We start from the raw sequence: 8,622 nt of genomic DNA, 5'->3' as shown, positions 1-8,622 counted from the left end.
TTAGTTTCTTTTTTTTTTTAATTTTTTTTTAATGTTTATTTATTTTTGAGACAGAGAGAGACAGCATGAATGGGGGAGGGGCAGAGAGAGAGGGAGACACAGAATCGGAAGCAGGCTCCAGGCTCTGAGCCACCAGCCCAGAGCCCGACGCGGGGCTCGAACTCACGGACCGCGAGATCGTGACCTGAGGTCGGACGCTCAACCGACTGAGCCACCCAGGCGCCCCTTTAATGTTTAGTTTCGAGAGAGAGACAGAGACGGAGCACGAGCAGGGAAGGGGCAGAGAGAGCGAGAGGGAGACACAGAATCCGAAACAGGCTCCAGGCTCTGAGCTGTCAGCACAGAGCCCAGGCGCCCCAATCAGGTCGTTTTCCTAATGCCTTTCTCCATCCTTGGTCTGGCTGGGGTCTCTGGTGCGGCGGGACACGTTCTGACCCTTCTTTTCAGTCTATGTGAGCAGAGGTTGGCCTTGCTGTTGCCTGACCGCTGTAAGGTAGATAACTCCACGGCCTTACTTGTAGCTAGAAAGATCTAGAGTAGTCTGGGCACCATCAGAACAGCCGGGTCTTACCCGAAGCCTCGTGTCCCCGCGTGGCCGGCCAGACGCGCAGGGAGAGGTAGGTTAACAGTTTGGCTTTGGCCCAAGCAATGTTTTCCCACCCGCCCTCTGCACCCCTTCTTAACTACTGGCTCCAAGTGGCTTTTTTACTTAGTCAAATCTGGTGCTTTAAGGGATCAAAGTTTGTATCCGCAGAGGATTTTCAAAGAATGTGTTATGAGTTCTGAAGGCACTCCCTAGAGAGGCATTCCAGAGATGTTTTTGGCCAGGGGCAGCCCAGCCCGTGGGTGGTCACTGCGGCCACCTGGCCTGGCCGGGCCTACATCCACAGGTGGCAGTTCTGGAGAACTTTAAAGAGATTGACCACATCGAAGTCTGTGTTAGGACTGTTTTTAAAGATTAACTGGGGGAGCAAACAGCAGACTCAAGAGTTAGGATACCGGTTTGGGGGGGCGCCTGGGTGGCTCTGTCGGTTAACTGTCCAACTCAGGTCATGATCTCACCGTTCGTGGGCTCAAGCCCTGCGATGGGCTCTGTGTTGACAGCTTGGAGCCTGGAGGCTGCTTCAGATTCCGTCTTTCTCTGCCCCTTACCCACTTGCGCACTCTCTCGTGACAATAAGTAAACATTAAAAATGGGAGGGGGTGCCTGGATGGCTCAGTTGGCTGTTTGACTCCTGGTTACTGCTCAGGTCATGATCTCGTGGTTTGTGGGTTCGAGCCCCGCACTGGGCTGTACGCGGAGTGTGGAGCCTGCTTCAGATTCTCTCTCTGCCCCTCCCTGCTTGTGCTTTCTCTCTCAAAATAAGGAAATAAAACTTAAAAAAAATTTTTTTTTTTAAATAGAAGAGAAAAAAGCATTAGGATACTGGTTTGGTGTTTTTAAAAAAATGTGTTTATTCACTCATTTATAGACCACATGGATTCAGACTCTGCTTAGGGGAAATCATTATGACGACAGCTCAGGTCTGCACTTCCCATTTTTAGATCCGGTTTTTAGACTCAAACCCACTGCTTGGCATGAAGGACCATGACCGATGGCACCACAAACCCCATCAGGGACGTGAATTCTTGGTGCCAGTGCTTGGGAACGGGGACGCACCAGGAGCGGGCTCCTAATGACAGCAGCGCCCCTGGTTCCTCGAGTCTGAGTCGCCCTGGGAAGGTTGACTGTGTCACTGCTATCGACAGCCCTGAGGTTGTCCCCAGGAGAGGTACCCAGCAGCGCCTAGCACTCCGGAAAGAGCTTGACTTGCCACGTGGAGTTATTTACAAAATGACAATGTGCTGTTCTGTTTCTCTCCTTTGATTAAAAAATAAAATTGATCTTAAAAATGAAAGAGAAAATGGGGGCCAAAGTTCAGTTGGGCTGTCTGCCAAGTCGCCTCTTCCTGGTAGTGACACCGCTCAGCCACTCTGTGTGGCCTTCAGCTTCCTACTGGGATGGGGGGGGGGGGTTGGGGAGGTGCGGCTCTGCCCTCATAGGGTGGGCACAAGGCTCCCAGGCCCGCTGGCAGCTTGGCCCGGCTCAGAGCAGGTGCCCGCGTGGAGCGGTCCAGGGAGAGGGCGGCCGATGGGCCCTGAGGTGCACAGGGTCACGGCTCAGGGGAAGTCCCGGTAGGGCAGGCGGAAGGGGTAGAGCGGCGTGTAGCGGGAGTCATGCCAGAGCAGCTTCTCCTCCAGGAAGGCGACCGTCTCCAGGGTCAGGACCAGGGTCTGGTGTTTGAGCATGCTGTGCACGTTCAGGCCTGGGGGGCGGGGGAAGAGGTGCAGTAGAGGCTGGGGTGCCCTACCGCACCCGGGGTCCCTTTCCCTCCCGTATTCCCCTAGGGGCACCACGGTCTGGCGTGGGGTCACAAATCTTGCAGTCTAGCTGCTCACTGATGGCAAGACCCTGGGCAAGGGACTGTCCCCAACTTGTCATCGAGAGCCTCCTGCGTGCCTGGCCCTGCCCTGCGCTCGGGCTGTGATTCCCACCTCATGCTGGGAGGCACTGACCATAACCACAGCAGATGTGTAAACAATGTACTGCGGGAGGCCTGTGCACCTGCGGTTAGTCGGGAGGTGGAGGGGGTGGGGGGGGGATGGCCAGGGCAGGGAGAGGATGGGGCAAGTCGTGCGGGATCCTGTGGGCCTGGGGAAGAACTTGGGCTTTGACCCAGAGGGAGGTGGGACCCGGAGAGGGCTGGGGGCAGAGGCGGGAGGAGCTGGACTCGGGTCGCACGGGCGCCCTCTGGTGGCCGCAGGGGAGAACAGAGTGCGGAACGGAGCAGGAACCAGGGACCAGGGCAGAGGTGACCCTACCGGTCCAGGAGGGAGATGGGGGTGCTGGGTGGAAAGAAGTGGTCGAATTCTGGATCTGTTTAAACTCAGAGCTGACAGGGGGAGGTAGCAGGGACGGGAGCAGAGGGTGACGGCATGCTCTGTGGCCTGAGCCACGGGAAGGAAGGAGTTCTCGTGCCAAGGTGCCTGCCAAGGTGCCTACGAGACCCCCACCCCCGACCCCGGAAGCAGCTGTCAGGGAGGCAGCCAGACCTCAATCAGGACACCAAGAGAGAGCTCTTGGGGCCGAGTCAAGGTAGTGACGGGTGGGATGGATCCCACCTCTCAGCCTCTCTGACTAAGGAGCCAGATGAGCAGAGCCGGCAGCCCTCACGCTTACTCTGTGCCGAGCACCGAGGCCCAAGTTGGGAAAGACGCAACCTCAGAGCCTTTCCTTAAGGATGCCATTTTCCCAGTGCTCCGTTTGGGCAAGCTGAGGGCTGGCTGGGGGAGGGTGGCCACTGCCCAAGGCCACTCAGCTGCTGAGTGAGTGGCAGGTATAGAACTTGAACTGGCCCATGGACTCTTGGGGGCCTAGGATGAAGAACCAGGGCCCTCTGCTCACCGACGGCCGGGATCAGGTTGAAGGTCTTGAGCCCGGAGGTGGCGGCCACGGCGTTCTGAGGCATGTCCTCGTGTGCTCTGAAACGGAGGCCAGAAGGTGAGCGCGGCAGAGGATGGCACCCAGCACCCCCACCCCCGCTCTCCCCGCACCCTCACACGTCCACCAGGAGCACGGAGTCCCCCCAGTGGCGGTAGCGGGCCAGCTCCGTCAGGTACTGGGGGTCCGAGGTGGGCAGCTCCAGGGAGTCCACGATGTGCAGGTAATCCTGTTAGGAAGAAAGGACAGTCTGAGCCCCCCACGGCTCGGCCCCCACAGCCCACACCCTAGGCCCCCCGCGGCCCCTGGCGGGATCGGGCCTGTACCTGGGCCAGCTTGACAGTCAGAGCCACTTTGAGGCCCTGCACCCGCACTTTCATGGGCAGCATGTAGTAGTAGCTCGTGGGGCCCCGGGGGCCGTGGGCAATGCCTCCTGCAGAGACAGAGGTGTGCGAACAGGTGAGGACCCCCGCTGGGCTTGGGGGCAGAAATCGGTCACGGTGGCTGGTGTAGGGAGGCTGCCTGCAGGCAAACGGAACCGGCAAAGAGGACAGGGCCTCGGGTAGAGATGGGGAGGGGATGTTGGATTGAGGATCACCTGGGACAGGTGACTGTGCCTCACTGGGCCTCGATTTCCTCAGCTGTCAAACCCTGAGTGGGGATCCTCTTCCAGGCCCTGGGAGTGCGGCAGGGAACAAGATGGACAGGAGCCCTGCCCTCATGTCATTCATATTCAGACACAGGCTCAACGGCAGAGGGAATCGGGGCTCTCTTTTTGGAGCAGCACGAGGAGTTGCTGGGGGTCAGGGGCCCAAAGGAGGTCAGGGAGGGCTTCCTGGGGGAGGCACAGCCCAAACACATCATAAGGATGAGAGGCATTGGCCACGGGAGGTGAGAGAGGACACGGAATCAGCTGTGTCTGGTCAGAGAGGATGTGGAGGGACAAGGTGGGGGGGATCTGCAGGCACCCGTGCCTGGAATGCCAAGGTAGGGAGCTCAGACTTCCTACAAAGGCTACAGGGACTGGGAGGTTTAGGAAGAGCACCCTGGGTGCTGTGTGAAGTGTGGGCCACGAGAAGTGAGACGGGAGTTAGGGCCAAAAGGGGCTGTGGCCATAGTCTGATGAGAGACGCTAAGGCCAGAGCTGGGGAGGGCTGGGAAGGTGGACTCTCAGGTCTCTGATCCGCACATGGGCAGTGAGGTCCGTGGGCCTGAGTCCTGCTGCCCCTGCCCAGGTAGAAGGAATGGGACTGATGAGTTATCACCCCAGATGTGTGCGCAGAATCACCCAGGGCCCCTCCCCTCCCTGCCCCGCTCACCTCCTCGCCAGATCGGGGAGCGGATGCTGCCATGCCTAGAACGCCCACTGCCCTTCTGTGGCCAGGGCTTCCGGCCCCCACCCTTCACCTCGGCCCTAGTCTTGGTCTTGGCGTAGCTCTGCGGGCACAAAGGGAGGAGAGGGTCAGGTTCCCGAGGCAGACACTGTCGAGGCTTAAAGGCACCAGGCCTGGGAATACAGCAGCGAGCCGGGCAGACTGGGGCTGCCGCTGGGGAGCCCGGCAGGAGGCACAGAGATTAGGGGGCCGGGACAAGCACACAGCACTTCGGGAGGGAGTGAAGGATAAAGAAATCAGGAGTTCCCTCATCCACTCCAGAATGTCAGCAGCCTCTCTGCTGCCTGGCACACAGCAGGCGCTCAGTAGTTTTTGAATGATTTCAATGTGGTGGCAACTGAAAGGAAGGTGTGGCATAGGGAAAGGTGTGTGCAGAGGCTCGAGAAAATCGGGGAGAGGTATGGGGTGAGGGATTTCCAATGCCAGGCTGAAGACCTCATTTCTAGGACCAGGGTGGACCAGGGAGGAGGACTCCCTAGATTTCTGAGATAAGCAGAAGGGAAACAAAGAGATCCTGATTGATAACGGCTTCTTCAATGCACTTGACAAAAACTCCAAACTATTCACCATCGCTCCTGCTGACCTCTGTGACCACACGAGGCTCCCTTCTGTCCCTGCCGCAGGACTTTTGCACGTGCCGCTCCCGTTAGCGCCACTGCCCCCCTTTACCTAGTTAGCACCTACTACGCACCCGAGGTTAAACGTCTCTTCCTCTGGGACGTCTTCCCTAATCATGTATTTACAGGCATGACTACTCGACTCGAGTTCACCTCTCCAACTAGACTACGAGTTTCGCGAGGATAGAGATCGTGCCTGTCTCGTCCACCAGCACAGTGTCTCATCTAATGCACAATGGGTGTTCAGAAAACACCTGGCAAGTAACCCATCGGTGAATGGTTCAGGAGAGAAGAGAAGGCCTGAGCCTAGCAGTCCAGGAGCTTCCCTCGGCCTCCCGCCCCCCGCCGCACCCCCCCCCCCAAGGCACTCACAATTCTCTTGAAGTTCTTCTGCCAGATGGCAACCTGGTGCAAGATATCCATCCTGTGGAGAACGAACAGGATGTGAAAGGCCCCCCTCCAACTGAAGTCCTCGCCACCTCACGAGATGCAAACAGGGGCTCCTCCCTTCAGTGCCAGGGCCCTGTGTGATCCGCCCCCCGCCCCCTCGGCCCCATCTCGCACCACCTCCAGGCCCGCTCCGTCTCCATTCTGCGAGATGGGGTCCAGCCTCCACGCCTTTGCGCTCACTGTTCCCTCTGCCTGAAATGCTCTTCCCCTGGCTGGTCCCTTCTCGGCCCCAAACAACATCTCTGAGAGGAGCCTCCTTGCTAGGAAGAGGGCCACCTCTTCCTGCTTCTCCCAGTACCTTACTCTCTTCCTAGGCTTCCAACTTACTCATTGCCACCCTCTTTATGGGCTGCTTTGCCTCTCTAGCCCTGTGACCCCATTCAGTAGACACTGGTCACAGGCGTGGTCATCGAACGCCTGAAGTGTGGCCAGTGCCACGTGTTGCAATGACAATACTGTAGACGCAGCAGGTTAAAGAAAATAAATCCTTGTTTCTTCCTTTTTTTTTTTAAACGTGGCTACTAGCAAAATTTAAGTTATACGTGTGATTGACGTTACGTGGCTACGTCGGACACGACTGCCAGGGTAGTCTGCCAGGGGTTGGCAAACTATGGCTAGTAGGCCAAATCTGGCCTGCTGCCTGTTCCTGTCAATATGTTTTACTGGAACACAACTCCGCTTTTGCTTACAAACTGTCTGTGGCTGCTGTTGCGCTCCACCACAGAGATGAGTAGTTGCCATGGGGACGTTATAGCCTGCAAAGCCTAAAATATTTTCCTATCTGGCCCTTCACGGGAGAAGTTTGCTGACCCCTGCTCTAGACTGTAAACAACATTGGCAACCTTGGCGCTCATTCACTGCTGTATTCCCAACACCTAGAATGGAATCTGGCACATAGCAGATGCTTCCTAAGTATTTATAGAATAAGCAAAATATGTTGTTTTTAATTTCTTTAAGTTTATTTATTTTGAGAGAGCGCATGGGGGGGGGAGGGGCAGGGGGAGAGGGAGAGAGTGAGTATCCCAAGCAGGCTCTGCCCTCTCAGCGCAGAGCCCAGCTCAGGGCTCAAACTCACGAACCACGGGATCATGACCTGAGCGGAGATCAAGAGTTGGATGCTTCACCAACTGAGCCACCCAAGTGCCCCATGTTGTTTTAAATTTAATTTTGTCACCCTCTACTAGATTGAGACTTTGAGACTCTGGAAAAGTGGGGGGCAAACCATACCAATACCAGTAATAGTAATAAATAAACAGCACTTATCATGTGGCAGATATGATGCACTTCAGAGGTATCATATGCTTTAGCAAGCCATAACCCAGCCCAAGGAGTCGGTCCACACACGGTTGAGATCCTGGCTCTAAATCTTACAAGCTGTGTGACGCCAAGCAAATTTCTTAACCTGTCCGTGTTCTCAGTTTTCTTATCTACAAAGCAGGAATAACTGAACCCAGGGTTGCTATGATGGTCTGCTTAACCAAACTGCAAATAGGCTATTCCAGGCACATAGAAAGGGCTTAACCATCGTCCTGCTCATTTTTACAAAACTCAATTAACAGCAACGATAATCAATGTATCTATAGAACTTCTGCTGTGCCAGAATTAACTCGCTTCATCATCACAGCAAGCTCTTGAGGTTTCACAGAATGGGGACACTGAAGCATAAGAGGGGAAGGCAGGATTTGAACTCACTCAACTCCTCGGAGATGTTACCTCTTAGATCTCAACCTCACACAACTCTGTAGCTGGGAAAATCATCATATCCCCCTTTGGCAGGTGGAAAAACCGAGGCTCGAGCCCAGATCATCCTGATTCCTAAAGCCCCGCGTCTCATCCCTCTGGCACTCAGTTCACCATTTCACTCACTCACCTGGGCGCCGTGGAGAAAACGTCGGGGTGCAGTTCGGCCAGACCCACACGTTCCTGCTGGTAGCCCCGCAGGGACTCCACCCAGGCCTGCACCGGACGCCGGGTCGCGGGGAGCGGGAGCTCGCACCTGCGCAGCACAGGCGTCTGGGGACCTGAAGCGATTGGGAGGTCAAGGGTCAGGACCGAGCGTCAGGGCTCCCGGTCGCCGCCCCTCCTAGGGCGACCCTGACAACCTCACCCGCGCTAACTACTGCCTCTGGCTTCGCCACCGGGTGCACTGCCTCTTCCGCCAGCGCGTTCAGGCCCTGTAAACCGTGCACGAGAGTGAACGACGACGCCCGGAACCTCCAACCTTTGTCCTCCCATCCCGTCCCCAGTCTCGGGCCTCACCCGGCAGCCGGTGGGCCGAAGCCAGGCCCGCGCCCCGGCCCGCACTAGCTGCAGCATTGTCCCGCAGCTCCCCACGCGGAGAGGTCACGGCTCCTCTGGGTGTGCGCGACGCCCGGTGATGACATCACTCCCACGACACCGCCCACCTTGCTCGGCTCGGCGCTGGAAAGCTGAGTGTGCAAGAGCGAAGACGGCGAGGCCTGGCCCGGCGTGCCTCCATCTCCGCCCCAAGACTAACCCCCAAGCCCCAACTTTCACGCCTGGCCTAAAGGACCCTCTGCGACCCCTGGAAACGCGACTTGCAGCAAATAGCCGCGCCCCCTCAACACGCCCAGCCCTTCTTTGGGGGTCCCGCCCCCTAAGAGCAGGAATCCAGCCAATGAGACCTCCGCGCCGAAAGGCACCCTCCTCGTTCAGCCAA

The 8,622-nt window shown here is 57.1% G+C and overlaps 1 protein-coding gene and 1 long non-coding RNA gene across 2 annotated transcripts in view; one reads left to right on the top strand and one right to left on the bottom strand.

Annotated features, from left to right (window-relative positions):
* The window catches only part of LOC121013967 (uncharacterized), a 4,696-nt gene extending 2,798 nt beyond the window's left edge, over positions 1 to 1,898 (top strand). The window contains exon 3 of the long non-coding RNA XR_005782999.1: positions 1,546 to 1,898. This is a non-coding gene — a long non-coding RNA (uncharacterized LOC121013967). The remainder of the gene's footprint in view (positions 1 to 1,545) is intronic.
* Positions 1,431 to 8,541, bottom strand: MRPL4 (mitochondrial ribosomal protein L4). Its single transcript, XM_040449851.1, has 9 exons — positions 8,202 to 8,541; positions 8,050 to 8,116; positions 7,813 to 7,963; positions 5,865 to 5,916; positions 4,801 to 4,918; positions 3,808 to 3,914; positions 3,601 to 3,710; positions 3,446 to 3,522; positions 1,431 to 2,306 (listed from the first exon to the last, which is right to left on the bottom strand). Exons 1-9 carry the CDS (start codon positions 8,256 to 8,258, stop codon positions 2,161 to 2,163), a joined length of 885 nt encoding a protein of 294 aa, XP_040305785.1. The 5' UTR covers positions 8,259 to 8,541; the 3' UTR covers positions 1,431 to 2,160.
* Positions 8,542 to 8,622: the final 81 nt, after the last annotated feature.

Source organism: Herpailurus yagouaroundi, unplaced genomic scaffold (assembly GCF_014898765.1).
Source record: "Herpailurus yagouaroundi ecotype Mexico unplaced genomic scaffold, PumYag 200, whole genome shotgun sequence".
Lineage (NCBI taxonomy): Eukaryota > Metazoa > Chordata > Mammalia > Carnivora > Felidae > Herpailurus > Herpailurus yagouaroundi.
This window is presented reverse-complemented; position numbering and strand designations above follow the sequence as displayed.